The sequence below is a fragment of the Emys orbicularis genome, chromosome 2 (genome assembly GCF_028017835.1).
Source record: "Emys orbicularis isolate rEmyOrb1 chromosome 2, rEmyOrb1.hap1, whole genome shotgun sequence".
Classification (NCBI taxonomy): Eukaryota; Metazoa; Chordata; order Testudines; family Emydidae; genus Emys; species Emys orbicularis.
The window spans coordinates 283732997-283750359 of NC_088684.1; the positions used below are offsets into that span (position 1 = coordinate 283732997).

Below are 17363 nucleotides of genomic sequence, written 5' to 3' on the forward strand. Positions count from 1 at the left end.
TTCCTCTGATACAGGTTCCAGACTTTCCAAAGGAGATGGAGATACGAGCATTGATCGAAGGACAGTTCATGGCCAAGAGGATTCATGCTGAAAAGCTGGGATATAAAATCAGTAAGTGTGATTAAAAACAAACAAACAAAAAAACAGCAGAGGCAATGGAATCTCATACCAAGCACTAAAAGAGTGGTTCTGACTGTAATGCAGATGGTAAGGTTGTTATCTTGCCTGACAGGTCCTGAAACTGATGTGAGTTTTGACTTAGGCTCTTGTTAAATGCCATTCTTGACTATGCAAAAAGGAGCCTGATTCTAGCAGATGCTGATTTAATTGGGGGTGATGAGAGTCTCTCAGAATCAGGCTGTAGATTATTTCTTGAGGTATCCTGGATATTTCAATGTATTAGGCTTCACTAATAACTTTTAAACTAGAATTTTTGTTAAATGAGAGGAAGGATGGTCTTGTGGTTAAGACACTGGACTTGAGATTAATACATCTGTGTTCAGTTCCTGGCTTTGCCATAAGAATTCCTGTGTGACTTTGAGCAAGTTACTTAGTCTATCTGTGCCTCAGTTCCCCATCTGCAAACTGGAGATAATGATATTTCCTTTCTTTCACCCGTTGTCAGTCTTGTCTATTTAAACTGTAACTCTTCAGGACAGGAACATTCTCTTACTTTGTTTGTACAGCATTTAGCACAATGAAGCACCAATCTTGGCAAGTATTGTAATGTAAATAATAAATGGGAAATTTTAGGAAAAGGTAAATACATTAAAAAATCATAGGCTTAAGTTTTTGCCTGTTGTTTTCTGCCATGTTTATCTTGGAGACGCATGCCTTTTTCAACATTTAAAACTAAATAATTATTTAAATATTCATTTAAAACTAAATAATTAAAATCCACCCCTCAGTTATCCCTTGGTATCAGTACAATTGAGAACAGACTGGCTCAGGATGGCCTGTATGTTTGCTTGGCAGGGTACAGTTAAAGATTTATATAAAAACAAAGGCCACATTTGAGACAGGTGAAGAAGCTAGTGGTAGATCCACATTTAAAAGGGGGACATTGCAGTGGGTGATAGGGATGGGGAGGCATGTCTGATGCCACCAGCTTCAATATTAACATAATAGACTCTCTCCATAAATTAAGGTGTAAACATAAGTCATCATCACCTCTGTCAGGCAAAAATGGGCCTTTAACATTCTCTAATGATCAATAGACTTTGGGCTATCTTACACATGTTGGGGAAATATGATGTACCAAGAACACCTGCCTCCAAGCCCTCCCCACCAGATCTGACATTCAAATCTAAGAACTTTTCACAAAAACATCTCAGCTGATATCTTCCATTGTTGTATTCGGTGCAGTTGTAGCTGTGTTGGTCCCAGGATATTATAGAGACAAGGTGGGTGAGGTAATATCTTTTATGGGACCAACTTCTGTTGGTTGTCTTGTCTCTCTCTCATCAACAGAAGTTGGTCCAATAAAATATATTACCTCACCCACCTTGTCTCAGTTGATATCAGCTGTTATGAATTTAGATCTGCCCCACCCTTGCCCTTGAACCTTGGATTGCAATCCCAGTCCTCCTGCTGAGGCAGACTGGATTGGCCCCTGGTCAGACCCTACAAATGTTGCTCTTCAATTAACTAGAGGGGTAGTTGCTGAGCTACAGAAAGCATCCCCTTCTTCCAGGGTGCCCTTTGGCAACACTGAATTGAAAGGCTGGATTGGAAATAAAACCTGGGTCTCCTGCACTGCAGTACCGCTCCTCCATTAGTCTGGCCTTTTTTTGATGATTTAACATCCCATGACTTCTGTTTTAAAGCAATACTTTAGCTTATTACAACATAACTCCCCCACTCCCTCCAGCTGAATATACCCCAACATACATGTTATACTGTGTTGTTATCACTTGTGTTGAGGCAGCATCTATATGCCTCAGTCAGGGATCAGGACTCCATTGTGCTAGGCACTGTGTCTGTGTTGTCAACCCAAACATTCCAAAATTATAAGTCAGGTCCCCAAAAGTCATGAGATTGGCTTAAAAATAATAATAATAATAATATATATATATATATATATATATATATATATATATGGATCTTTTTCTTTGCCTTCTGGTTTATATACCTTTAGGGTCCACTTGGGGCATGTTTCCAAGCTGTTCTCCACAGCCATGAGGACTAAAACCTTTTTCTAAAAATGAAAGCTGAGATTTTTATGTTAGAATGTGACTCTAGGAACTGGGGCTTCAAGAAAAACATCAAATATCATGAGACTCATGAAAAAAATTGTAAAATTTGACAATACTGCTTTGTAAATACAATAAAAAGATGCTGTGTAGTGGAGACAACACACCTGCTTATTTGTGGAAACATTAAAATACATTGTATTTTAAATGTCCATGTATACCTCATTCTTGAGATGACTATTTATAATATCTGAGTGTGACAGTGTCCAGGAGCGGCGCCAGGGTTTTTGGCGCCCTAGGCGGGGGTCCTTCCGCGCTCCCGGTCGGCGGCGGCAATTCTGTGGCGGGGGGGTCCTTCTGTGCTCCCGGTCTTCGGGGCACTTCGGCGGCGGGTCCCGGAGCGAGTGAAGGACCCGCCGCAGAATTGCCGCCGAAGACCCGGAGCGCGGAAGGACCCCCTGCCGCAGAATTGCCGCCAGTGGCGGCAAAATGCCGCCCCCCAAATCCTGGTGCCCTAGGCGACCGCCTAGGTCGCCTAAATGCAAGTGCCGGCCCTGACAGTGTCCCTTGAATTGTATCTTCCCAACAGATGCTATGGAACATTTTGATTCTTGTTTTGTTGCATCAAGATAAACTTTCATCTATGTAATAACTAAAAGATGAGTTTAAAAAGAACTGCTGGCCCCTATTGCTAATTTTATGCATTTCCTGCTTTTTTCCTCAATGCTGTTATTTATTTAAATGTGATGCTCTATTTTGGTAGTGATGGCACTCTCTCAACTTTTTTTTTTTTTTTTTTTTGTAAAACAGTTCTGAAATGGGAAAAAATACAGTGTGTTTTAGGGTACAGATATGATCATAGTACTATAAATATGTTTAGTTCCCCTGCACACAAGATACTCTTTCTCTTGTTTGTTTTGGTAGCTGTCAGTTTTTATTCTTGTAGTGATTCTTGATGAGGTGTTTAAAAGTCTGTTTATCTTTCGGAAGAGGTATATAACTAGAGTCACTTGTGTTCCTTAAATACAGCATCCCATAGCACATTTAGGCCTTGTATATATGGGGGATTTGCCCAGATTCCAGGAATTGAGTTGATTTATATCCACTGCTGTAGTTGCATCAGTGCAAACTGCAGCTTTCCTTAATCTACACTTTTGCACAAGTGCAGCTACAATGGTAATTCCTGCTAATTCCTGGAATTGGGACAAATTCCTCAATTTAAACAAGGCCTTAGGAGGAGATGGGGTTGACATAATCAACCACAATATACACCTCTATATGGTGTTTTGAAATGTATAGGGACCAATTCTCGGTGGTACAAATGTACCAGAAATCTGGCTTAGCTGGCTACCTGAGAATTTCTCCATCCAGCCCCAGAATATGGGAGTCACAAAGAGTATGTAAAACCATTTTTGTATCCCGACCTTCCCTGCCCCTCAGATCCTGTGTCAGGTGCAGCTTGGTTGAACCCAAGAATCTGGGCCGTAATCTTAAATGCAATGGAAGATGGATAAGCCAGAAAGGATAAACCCGAAAACTTTGGAGTTTGAAGGAAACTTGTTTAAGGATATTTCCTGTCTGCTAGAGTTAATGGATGAGTAACATAAACAATATAAACATTGGATAATCTATTATAACTTAATTTCATTTTATGAATTAATTTATCAGCTTTATAGGAAAACTGAAAATCTCTTTTCTTTCTAGAAACTGGTTCTGTAGTAGAAAAAACATAGTGACACTGAGAAATCAGAGTTTGTTTATTTAGTTGTGTTTCCAGTTGCACCTATCTAAAACTCTAGGTGCATTTCATATTTAAAAAAATCTTTGGCAAAAGTCTAATTGCAACAATCTTAAAACAACCCTGTACTTGCCATGTGTATATGTTCACGTGTGCACATGTACAGATTTCTGTATACAATTTGTTTATTTACCAGGAGAGGGCGGTAGATTCCATCTCATGATTTTTTTTTTTTTTTTTACTGAAACCAAGATATATATTTTTTGTGTCTCAACCCTGTTTTTAAAACTGACAGTCACCAGATGATACTTGTGAGAAAAGTTAGACCTTGTATAAATCATGATTTAAAGGCTTTAATGTGTTTGTCATTGTGTTATAGTTTTTTCAATTGTTTTCAATCAGATTTCAAGGGAAATGATTGAGCAACACACTATATCCTGTTATGATTATTTACTGGATGGGTAGGTAGAGTGTTGCCAACCCGGAACAAACAAATGAAGTTTGCCCTGCTCTTGTTCTTTATATCCTCTAATTCAGTGATCTGCAGAGATCAGGTGAAGGCTTTGTGTTCCCTTTTTTCTCTGGGTTTTGATTGTACTAGAAAAGTCTTCTGTTTTGTCACTTCTCTATTTTTATGGCCATCCCCTCTGAAATTTAATTTCTGCTCAACAATTAGGAGTTCAGAGATCAGATCCTAGACCTGTCAGATCCTAGACCTGTCTGATGATAAAGCCCTGCACCTCTTATATGTCCTCTGAAACCAAAACCCATGGCACCTTTATAGTGAAAATTATGGTGTATGTAGCCTCCTGACACAGATAATCACAGCTGCTTTAAAAGTGTCAGTAGGTTCAAACTGATCAGGCAATCTGTACTGTACTTGATTACCCTCTTAGAAGCTTATCCTGTTCCCATGGAAGTCAATTATAAAATGTACATTAACATCAATAGAAGTAGGATAAGACCTTTACTTTGGCTGGGGATCTTACATGTTAGGGAGCCTCAATCAGGATTTTTATCCTGGTTTGGGGGAATCCAGTGTTAGTGACTACAAAATAAGTAATCTAGGGAGTGAACCCTATGCCTGCCCCCAGCTGAGTGAAGTATATTTTGGACACTGAAGGAAAACTGTACATGTGGCGGGGAGGGTCGGGGAGTTACTGTGAAGTTGACAGACCCAATCAGTATAACTTCTGTGTATTCAAAAGTGCCCATCAGTGGCTATATAATGTTGTAGCTTTCTGACATTGTTCTAGTGTGATTATTAGTTTAGGTTTTTAGGAGTCTGATTCTCACCATCTAACTGTCATCCAAAGAGTAATGGAGATGGATATAATGTTCTGAGCTTTATATGCTAAAACATTTATGTTAAAACCCTTTGTCTGTATTTATTATATATTACATTGTCCCCTGCATGTGGAAATCCATTGCTTATGTTACCCTACTAACTCTGTTAACCAGTACACTTGCATGCTTAAATATTGATGGCTGTGGTACCAGGCATGCCCACTTTTTTGCTCTCTTGCTAAGAACATGGTAGGTTTTGTTTTCTAAAGTGCCATGTGTTAATAGTATTTCAAGTGTGTGAAAGTGCATTTCTTCTGATTGAGTTAAGATGTTAGCCACATCTTTATAAAAACTGCCATCCCAAGATACTAGTTATAAAAAAAATGAGAGTGTGCCAGTCTAGGCTCTTTCTAGGGTTTAACCTCGCCATTGTTGTCGCAGCAATGACATTGAGACTTTATATTTAAAAAGAAACCAAAGCAGAGATCAGTGTGAGGGCAAACTCCAGTGCATCTAGTGGAATTTCCCTCCTTTCTTCAGATACTCTTTTACTCTCTACTTGGTTTTTCTTGGTGTAAAACTGCTGAAAAAATGCTGAGCAAATGGATCCATCTTCCCTCCCAGCAGCTAGCAGGGAAATGAACATAAGAACGGCCGTACCGGGTCAGACCAAAGGTCCATCTAGCCCAGTATCCTGTCTACCGACAGTGGCTAATGCCAGGTGCCCCAGAGGGAGTGGACCTAACAGGCAATGATCAAGTGAGCTCTCTCCTGCCATTCATCTCCATCCTCTGACAAACAGAGGCTAGGGACACCATTCCTTACCCATCCTGGCTAATAGCCATTAATAGACGTAACCACCATGAATTTATCCAGTTCTCTTTTAAACGCTGTTATAGTCCTAGCCTTCACAACCTCCTCAGGTAAGGAGTTCCACAAGTTGACTGTGCGCTGTGTGAAGAAGAACTTCCTTGTATTTGTTTTAAACCTGCTGCCTATTAATTTCATTTGGTGACCCCTAGTTCTTGAATTATGGGAATAAGTAAACAACTTTTCCTTATCCACTTTCTCCACATCACTCATGATTTTATATACCTCTATCATATCCCCCCTTAGTCTCCTCTTTTCGAAGCTGAAAAGTCCTAGCCTCTTTAATCTCTCCTCATATGGGACCCGTTCCAAACCCCTAATCATTTTAGTTGCCCTTCTCTGAACCTTTTCTAGTGCCAGTATATCTTTTTTGAGATGAGGAGACCACATCTGTACGCAGTATTCGAGATGTGGGCGTACCATCAATTTATATAAGGGCAATAATATATTCTCAGTCTTATTCTCTATCCCCTTTTTAATGATTCCTAACATCCTGTTTGCTTTTTTGACTGCCTCTGCACACTGCGCGGACATCTTCAGAGAACTATCCACGATGACTCCAAGCTCTTTTTCCTGACTTGTTGTAGCTAAATAGCCCCCATCATATTGTATGTATAGTTGGGGTTATTTTTTCCAATGTGCATTACTTTACATTTATCCACATTAAATTTCATTTGCCATTTTGTTGCCCAATCACTTAGTTTTGTGAGATCTTTTTGAAGTTCGCCCCAGTCTGCTTTGGTCTTAACTATCTTGAGCAATTTAGTATCGTCTGCAAACTTTGCCACCTCACTGTTTACCCCTTTCTCCAGATCATTTATGAACAAGTTGAATAGGATTGGTCCGAGGACTGACCCTTGGGGAACACCACTAGTTACCCCTCTCCATTCTGAGAATTTACCATTAATTCCTACCCTTTGTTCCCTGTCTTTTAACCAGTTCTCAATTCATGAAAGGACCTTCCCTTTTATCCCATGACAGCTTAATTTACGTAAGAGCCTTTGGTGACGGACCTTGTCAAAGGCTTTCTGGAAATCTAAGTACACTATGTCCACTGGATCCCCCTTGTCCACATGTTTGTTGACCCCTTCAAAGAACTCTAATAGATTAGTTAGACACGATTTCCCTTTACAGAAACCATGTTGACTATTGCTCAACAGTTTGTTTTTCTATGTGTCTGACAATTTTATTCTTAACTATTGTTTCGACTGATTTGCCCGGTACCGACGTTAAATGGAGGGAAAAGATACTAAATTGGAGTTAGAGAGGTTCACAAAATATTCCTGGTGGAGATTTGACATTTGGGCATATCATTGTTTGTGTCATGATGCTGTGTCATTAAGTCCCAACAGTGTGACATCATGGTGCAGACATTATAATGCAATGTCAGTCCATTTGATGATGAGGTGACTCCCTGGCTCTGCAAAGCTAGAGACCACTAGTCCTAGGGGCATTCATCTCACAATTTTCCCCTCAGCCCATAAAACAGAATTTCTTGCTAATGGTTCAGCGTGACAGGTTTCAGAGTGGTAGCCGTGTTAGTCTGTATCAGCAAAAACAACGAGGAATCCTTGTGGCATCTTAGAAACTAACAAATTTATTCGGGCATAAACTTTCGTGGGCTAAAACCCACTTCAGTGTGAGTTATTGGTAAAACTTTCAATGGCTTCTGTGTTTGCCTATAGTCACCATCACTTGTCTTGCTTATAGTAACCATTATCTAACTTTCTATTTGATAAATTATCACAAGCTTTTGGGAAACCTTAATTCCTAAAGGTACTGTATTGAAAGCTTATTCTATCAACTTCTTTACATTCATTGCAGAAGAATCTGGCTACTTGAGCTGTAATTATGTTACATCTTCCTTCCTAGCTGAAAAAAGGAACCTTGTGAAGGAGCCATTTTGTAGCCACATACAGATTAAATTGACGTTTTTGCCCTGAAGGATTTAAATTTCTCAAAGAAAATCAATACTAAAATGTTGTGTTGGCTGCTTGCTTGTTTCTTGCTGTTGCTCAGAGTTCTGATGTTGTTTCAGCAGCTTGAGTGCGGGCGGCTCCTGTGTCTGAGGCCCATTGCTTCATGAAGCAAATGAAAACAGATTAAAATAATGTAGTGCTCTTAACAGCAACAAAAACCTCTATTTAACCACCACATGTGCAGTGAAAGCTTCCTACAATGCCCCTTGCCAATAAACCTCAACCTTTCTCTGTGGGGAGAGGATTATTAGCTCTAGAGGTGAGAGAGGTTAGTTTTACCTTCATATTAATTAAAGTCATGATCCTGTTCTCACTGAAGTCAATGTCAAAACTCCACAGGGTCCCAAATCCTTATCCTTTCTGGTGAAACGGCCCACAAGCGTCCCAGTTGTGATGTGGGGACTAGCTTTTCAGCATACCTCATCTTATATCACAACCCAGCAAACATCTACCAGATAGCAATGACTTCTAGTCATGATTGATCAAGGCTTGGATTTGAACCAGTGACCTGGTGGTAAAATGTTTGTTAGCTGAGCCATCTAGTCCACCCAAAGAGCTGCTTTTTCATCTGGCAGAGGGAAGTAACAGAATCAGTTTAATTTTTTTTAAAGCACTTACAGATAAAATGCCTCCAAAGGAAGTGACCTAATGTGTTACAAGGAAGCAGCCTACGTGCACAAGAATTTTTTGCATGCATTGTCTTGCTTGGAATTTTGTTGTTGTTATTCTCTCGTTATCATCAGAAAGGAAACATAGCTAAGACAGAAAACCTGAACACTTAAAAAGATTGGAAACTGCATTATCTGCCTTTCTTTTGACAATAGATAAGATGCTGTCATTGTCTGAACAATTGCTTTAATGTTTAGTCAGCATAATGCCAAGTATTTAAATGATGTGATTCTTGTGCCCAGATGATTTTTTTATTCTGTTTCGGTGGAGATACTATTCACATACCTGACCATTTTTTAGGAGGCTATCAGTGTACTATGTCTGCTAGGAAGCTGCATGGAATCATAGAAATTTAAAAATGTTAAAAATTTATTAGGTCATCTAATGCATCCTCTACCAGTTAGGGACTGTTTCCTCCAGTATATTTTCTAGTGCTTTTTCCAGTCAAGTTTTAACTGACTCTGGTGATGTGGCTTCTATTCCTTGTTTTGCGAAGCTATTCCACAGCATAAAATATTTCACTGTTAGGAAGCTTTCCCTGATATCCCTGTATTTTCTTGTCTGGTTTAAATCCATTATTTCTAGTTAAACCTCCTCATATCACTGTAAATACCTCCCCTTTTCTATTTTGGTTGTTCACAATGTGAAGGAAGAGATTGGACTCCAGTCAGCTCCCCAAGAGATTCTCCTGTTGTTCTAATTGTCACAAACAGGTCAGAGTTAATTCTCTATTTACTTGTCTCAGGTGTCCTGGCTTTTCTTATACACTTATCATTATATGTCACTTTTCATTCATGGATCTCAAAGTTCTTTACAACTGCATCAGCCCAGGTTTGGCCCAATAGAATGTCTTTCTGTAATGACAGGGAATCATACCCCTCCCTCCATATGCTGTATTTCCTTACCTATAAACTGGAATTTAGATGAATTTGTGGTTTTGTTCTCTGAGATTGAGATGCGGTTTATAGAATCGTAGAAATGTGGGGCTGGAAGGGACCTTGAGAGGTCATCTAGTCCAGCCACCTGTGCTGATGTAGGACTAAGTAAACCTAGACCATCCCTGACAGGCGTTAGTCTAACCTGTTCTTAAAAACCTCCAGTGATGGGGATTACACAACCTTTTCTGAGAACCTGTTCTAATACTTAACTATTACACTTAAAAAGTTTTTCCTAATATCTAACCTAAATCTCCCTTGCTGCAGATTAAGCTCATTACTACTTGTCCTACTTTCAGTGGACATGGAGAACAACTGATCACTGTCCTCTTTGTAACAGCCCTTAACATATATGAAGACTATTATCAGGTATCCCTCTGCCCCAGTCTTTTTTCTCAAGACTAACTTTGCCCCGTTCTTTTTAACCTTTCCTCGTAGATAAAGTTTTTTAAGCCTTTTATTGTTTTTGTGGCTTTCCTATGGATTCCATCGAATTTGTCCACATCTGTCTTAAAATGTGTTGTCCAGAACTAGACACAGTACTCCAGCTGAGGCCTCACCAATGCCATGTATAATAGGACAATTACCTCCCATGTCTTACATTCGATACTCATGTAAATCCACCACAGAATATTAGCCATTTTCACAACTGCATCACACTGTTGATTCATATTTAACTTGTGATCCACCATAACCCCCAGATCCTTTTCAGCAGTACCCCTGCCTAGCCAGTTATTCCTCATTTCCTAGTTGTGAATTTAATTTTTATTTTCTAAGTGTAAGTATTTTGCATTTGTTAATGGGGTCCACTCACGGCAAGTTGCGTCTCCTTGTGGCTCCTGTGGGGATCAGCTGTCACCAGGTCTGGTGCCCTCTTCTGTCCTCTTGCTCTCTGGGACTCAGCACACTCCATCTTCGTGTCTTGGCCCTTCAGCCAGGTCACCATAGTCCTCCCCTTACAGGGGTACCAAAGTCCCATTGGATAACTGTCCTAGGCAGTCTTCTGCTACATTGGCTGGTCTGTGCCACCTCTGCAATGGCTGATAGGGGTACCTGTGCCCACATACTACTCTGGGTTTCAGCCCAGGGACCCAAAAAGAGGTTAAAAGAATATCTAATTCTAGGAAACTTGGGAGCCCCATACATCTGGTACTGTCCAAGCAATTAGTGCATCCATGTAAACAATTTGGCATCCATGTAAAAAACATTGTGCTTAATAAAATAATTTCAAGAAATTTTGAAGGCTGCAGTTAAGTTGAAGAAGAGAAGTGTGTGTGTGTGTGTGTGTGTGTGTGTGCGCGCGCACACAGGGGAAGATTTCTAATTATGTTATAGTTGATAGTTTGTCCAGGATAAATCAGGTTTTAGAGGATACATATGGTGCAAATAAACTGTTAAATGCATTTGTCAGTCTTTAGCTGAGTATGTCACTACATCATGCTTTAGCTCTTCTTCCCTTTCCATCTTGATATAGGCTCATCAACTGTGTTGGCTCTTGTAAAATGCAAACTGTATTTGGAAGGTGCTTTATTATGTTGGATCAGCTTCTAAATAGAGCCTATTTGTACAAATCAACTAGCTTTTCCACAAGATATAACTATATATAGTTTTACTTATTTACTTTACAGATGCTCCCTGACTTACAGAAGCGTTCCGTTCCAGAACACCTTGTGTAACTCGAATTTTGCGTAAGTCGGAAACATATACTTGACCATTACGCAAAACAAACAAAACAAAACAAAAAAACCCTTTCTATTTCTAGCTTACGGAATTTTTTCCATAAATGCGGCTTTACGTAAGTCGGGTTTGCGTAACCCGGGGGGGGTCTATACTGCATTCAGGATAAACTAAAAGAGGAACAGTTGCATGGGGATCATAGAGAACTGTATAGTCTATCAGAAAACCTGTCTTGTCTTACACATGGATATTTGGTGGTGTCTTTCTTTTTACAAATTAATATTAAACATAATTAAAGATTCTAAATAATAAACGTTCATTATAAACATAAATAGGAAATAGCAGCATTTGTTGGGTACAGATTAACTGATTTGAACATGACTTGGGTATCTCTAGAATCTAAAATTATGGTCAATTGATTTATCATTTAGTAAAGCCCCGGGATATTTAAATATGTGCCTTATCACTGATAGAAGCTTTCTGCAGTGTTATTGTTATGATATGTTGTGTTCAGTAGGTTAACATAGGCTCAGACTTCCTGTTGTCAGATCTGCAATGTGGACTTTGTCAGAAGAGTCTTTAGGATGTTTTTTGCCAATTATTGTGTTCTGTAATCTTATGTCAGTGGCAGAGTGGTGGTCCTAAAAAACGATCTATCCCTGACAAACTATCAACTATAAAATTATTAGAAATCTTTCCCTAAGCCTATGTTAACTTACTGAACACAACATATTGTGGAACAATAACACTGCAGAAAGCTTCTACCAGTGATAAGGCACATCTATAAATATCCTGGAGCTTTACTAAATGATAAATCAATTGACCATAATTTTAGATTCTAGAGATACCCAAGTTATGTTCAAATAAATTAATCTGTTACCCAACATATAATAGTGTTTTCTGTTTATATTTATAGTAAATGCTTATTATTTAGAATCTCTAATTATGTTTAATATTACTTTGTAAAAAGAAAGACACCACCAGTTCTGAGAGCTGGTCTAATTTACAGCATTCCCCTGTGGGCAGCTAATGGACTGCTCAGTATATTTGCAACAAATGAGAATCCCTGTAGCTCATGCAGGCTTTGGGGGCTGTACTCCAGCCCCACCCTCTTCTGTATTCTCCCCCAATAGTCCCTCTATGTCAGGTTTTGCAGGGACTGGGGTGCTTGGAAGACAACCTGTGGCTGTTTTTCTCTACCCCGGGGTAAGGTGTAGATTCTCCCCCAGTCAGAACCAGGGTTGCTAGAGCTCCTTTTCGCTACTCCAGCGCCTTTATCCAATGTACAGGAGTACATTGCTGAAGTAGAGGTGAGTCTTTATACCTTATGTAGGAATCCTTATTTAGGCACCTAAATAAGTGATCTCCAATTGGAGCTGCTGGACGCACAGAAATTCTGAAGATCAGATAACTTATTTTGGTCCATTCATTTGTCCTCTTGGAACATACAAAATAGTAGTTTAATGCCCAGAATCAACCTACATAATGGCAGCTCTGTAAACAGTATGTGAGAGAAGATGATTGTTAATCACATAGAGATGCTTAAATGTACATCTGGGGTAAAATTTTTGAAAGCATGTAAGTTCCATTTTCACAAGTAGAAGTCAGTGGGATTTAGGCTCTTGTGTCAGTTAGTCACTTGTGAAAATTTTATCTCTGGATTTATTTTGATCAAAATTGAACTTTGTATAGTTTCGAAGTGGAACCAAAACTTGGTTTCCAATATTATGTCCTAATTATAATAGTAATGAAAAAGGAGAAATGCTTGACTGATCTCTTCCAATTAAGTGTTTCTAGTTAAATAACTTAAATTTACTGAACACTTGTGCTCCAGACTGTGTGACATCAAAGCTAATTACTAAATGTTGAATTTTGCCCTTGGATGTGGATATTGGCTACCCACAGAAGTCCAGATGAGCATCTGAGGTCAGAATTTGGCCCTTAAAATGGAACGCTAGAATGAAGTATTGCCGGAATGTTTATTGAAGAGAAAGAATTGTGTTTTAGACAAATTGTACGTTCTTCTTCAAGTGGCCTCTACATATTCCCATTTGTGTGGTCAAGGTGCCTGCACAACAAGCTTCTGAAACCTTCTGGAAAGCAGTGTCCATTGGGATTACTCACCCTTCCCTCCCCCTCTCATCTTGGAGGTTCTGAGGGTAAAAAAGGGGGAGTGGTCTTAATTCCTTCTAACCGTCAAAAGTGCAGTGAGCTTGGATCTCACACAATGGCCTCAATGCTTTCCTCCGGTTTATTCTTATTCTCTGTCCTTTTGGATCAAATTTTGCTTATAGTTTGTCATTTAGTCTGTCAGGTTTGTTTTTTAAAAGAAAAGAGGAGATGCCTGTCTGTCACAGGCTTTGTCTGGACCCACAAGAATGGGAGGGCTGCCTCATACACTCCTACTGACAGGGGAAGCTCCTCACGCTGTTCATCATCAACGTCCCTCTCCAGGTTGACCTAGGAGACCTAGCTATGTGCCTAACGTGGCTCTCTAGCTATTGGATCCAGTTTCCAAAGGATCTGGATCCACAGATCCCAGAACCTTCAGACAAGCATGGATCTGTGGCTGTAATACCCAGATCTGGATCTAGCAGCCACACATGGGTCCAGAGTTGCAAGTTCTGGGTCTGGCAGCCAAACATGGATCCGGGAGCTGCAGAACCTGGATCCACAACAGAGCAAGGATCAAGAGCTTTTTTTTTTTTTTTTTTTTTTTTAAAAGCTTAGTATGGATCTGTTGTTGACAAGTGTAGATCCAAATCCTTTAACCAGTCTGGATCTAGCTAGACAGCCAACCATGGATCCAGGGTGAGAACCTGGATTCAGATTTGGCAGTCAAGCATGGTTGTCAAGAAGGGATCAGGTTGCCTAGGATCTAGCAAATGTGAGGATCTGACACCTTCGATTGTTCAAATCAACAAAGAGTCCCGTGGCACCTTATAGACTAACAGACGTATTGGAGCATAAGCTTTCGTGGGTGAATACCCACTTCGTCACCCACGAAAGCTTATGCTCCAATACGTCTGTTGGTCTATAAGGTGCCACAGGACTCTGTTGCTTTTTACAGATCCAGACTAACACGGCTACCCCTCTGATACTTTGATTGTTCAGTCACTTTTCTAGTGGTTCTGTTACCACTGTTAGGTTGGGTTCATTTTCACATATGTTTTGTGTCTACAGGAATCCATGTTGGTTCCAAAATAGAGTTTTGTACCCATGTGAGCTATAGGTCCATTTTCCCGCTCTTTAATCTTTCCTGGAGTTGTAAACAACTTCCAGTCAGAACTGGTTTTACTAAGGGGTTTCCCAGAAGGGGCTTCCCGCCTTTTCTAAGGGGTTTCCTGGGCAAGTGTAGAAAAGGCTGCCCCGAACATGGCCTCAGGGCTGTCCATCTGAGTGGCAGCCAGGGACGGTCACAGGTCTTACCTGCAGACATCTATCCATCCTAGTGATAGAAAGGTTAGGGATTTTCCTCCAAAAGCTTCCTCACCTGTAAAGGGAAGAGAGAGGAGAAGAAACAACACTTACCTTTGTCATCATTCGTCGCTGTTCTCCTGAGCGTACCATCTGTTCTGCTTCCCATGGTCCCAAAGGAATATCAAGGGACTCCTTGGAGCTCCTCTCCAAAGGCTTGCCATTAGCCAGAGGATCGAGGTCCCAAGCACCTGCCATTGCTTTGATCTGTGAAAAAGGTTTTAATATCTGTTTTATAGGGTTGAGTTTGGGGGTAATCACTGTATTGCGCAATTTTGCTGTTTATTCCCCTTCTTATTTGTCCCACTCTGTTATAAACCCTTCAATACACTTTATTTGATTTTTACCTTTACTGATTGACTCCTAATTATTTAGGGTGGGAGGGATCCTCTTTGCAGGAGAAGGGATCCTACCAGATGACAGACGCTGGACAGGGAGGCTGAACCTAGGGAGACAGAAAGCATAAGGGTCTCTTGTCTCATCACACACACACTCCTCCTTTGTCTTTCAGTCCTTTCCCTTTAACACCACTGATCTGATCTGCCCAGGTCAGTGGAATCTGGTACTGCAGTTCCAACACCATAATCTTTGCAGAACTGGTTGCCTTATTGATTCTGTGCTCAATATAGTAGTGTGAGCAAGGAGGGCCAGGAAATGCATTACAAGATCAGATCAGATCTGGATGGTGGATAGTATTTTTATGTTGTGCTTCCTGTTTGGCATTTTCACACACTCAATGCCCTGCTAGTCTGAGAGAGTTTCCCCCTTTCCATTGCTCCATCTATGAGACCCTTGCCCTTTATGTGGGGAGAGGAGGACAGTCCATTCTTAGACTCTTCTACTGTCAGAAGTCTTAGAATCCAATTTACTTGGTTCTGGAACTGTCATTTCCCCTGGTTCTGGATAGGGACTGTTGAGTTTCTGTAAGGACTAAGTTGTCTAAGACTGTGGTTCCCAAACTTTTTAGTTCTACAGCTCCCTTACAAATATTTTAAAACTTGGTGGCTCCCCACAACCAAGTCCCTTTTTTTTTTTAATGATTCTGGACACTAGATTCAGTTCAGGACACTAGACTCAAGTTGGACACTTGAATTCTTTGTTTGTTAGATTTGAAAACTTGGTCCTTAGCGTATAATTACTTGACAATTCTAGAGATTTTCTTGAGCTGAGATACGCAAAGTTGGAATGGAGTCAACTTCCTGAGAACAGGTTTTGAAACCAGAGACTTATGTTCGTGGACACTCATGTTCAACTCCAAGAAAATGTTTGTCAAAATGGGAATACAATACAGATACATGAATTTAGTAGTAGGTCTTTAATAGCAGTTTGATCTTTTTCACTCTGTTGTTTTAAGAAGTCTGATAACATTGGAAGTACCTTGGTAACTCCCCTTTCAATGTGGCATCTCCAAAGACAAGGCTACTTCATGAATTCCCTGATTTTTTCTTTCATATCTAGTATATTTGTATTCCTACCTAGAAGCGTTAGGTTCAGTACATTCAATTTGTTGGGTTTCTAAATGTCTCAGTAGTTTCCCTGGCCTCATACTTTAATTTACTAACACTTGAAAACAAATGACACAATGTGGGCTGTGGACTTTCCCTAGTAATACCAAAACAGGAAAATCCAGACAAAATGTAATTATCATATTGTCTACTTTTCTTCCTTTTCTGTTTGACTTTATTAAAATAATCATTTTCAGCCTAAAGTTTTCTACATGTAGGCTTAGCACTTCATAAAAATCATTCCATTATAAAGATAAGATGCATCTGTCTCTCCCTCAGTCCTCTGCTCCTGTCTGCTGCTATTGCTGCTGCTACCAGTATTGGGAACTTCTCTCTCCCCTGTACTCCAGGAAGCTTTCAGCTGCGAGACTTCCTGCTGAATGCCTCCCTCAGCAGGAAGTCTCTCTGCTGGAGGCCCCCTACTGGAGCGGAGGGCACAGAGAGGCACCCATCCCTGGCAGCAGCAACAGCATAATATAAGACACAGGTGATTTTTAAGCCTTGTTTAATACTCTCTTAATTAGAAAAAATGGGCATATTGATTAAATATTTTTGCCAGATACTTGAGGCTCCTTCATGAACCTTTGTGGCTCCCCCAGGGAGTCATGGTTCACAGGTTGTGAAGCACTGCTCTAACAGAAATTCAGCTGCTCAGGACCAAATTTATGAGAATATATATGAAGATTTGACAGGCCAAGAACTGATGCTTGGATTAGAAGCTCCCTAACAATGTGGGGCTACTGTATCCACCTCCGTTGGATTGATTTTGAGATCTCTGTAAGAGAAACAGATTATGGTGTTACAGGATACATCTGATGCTTCAGAAAGGATTGCCTATTGACTTCAGACCCTCTTTGTAGCCTGCAAATACAAAGGCAAAAAAAGAGATGCGTAGAATCCTTTTTCTTCATCTTCAGGAAATTAAAAGGCACGTTGCTAAGGTTCTGCTGAGAAGATACAGAGTATTGTAGGTCCTATTTAGATTTAGAGCTGTATGAGGGGTTGTGATAACTACTCTGATATTCCCTAAATAT

General features: G+C 40.1%; 1 protein-coding gene across 1 annotated transcript in view; it reads left to right on the forward strand.

Annotated features, from left to right (window-relative positions):
• Positions 1-17363, forward strand: part of XYLB (xylulokinase) — a 148176-nt gene that overhangs the window by 59377 nt on the left and 71436 nt on the right. Inside the window, exon 15 of the mRNA XM_065399155.1 lies at positions 15-111. Coding sequence (XP_065255227.1) covers positions 15-111 — 97 coding nt within the window. The remainder of the gene's footprint in view (positions 1-14; positions 112-17363) is intronic.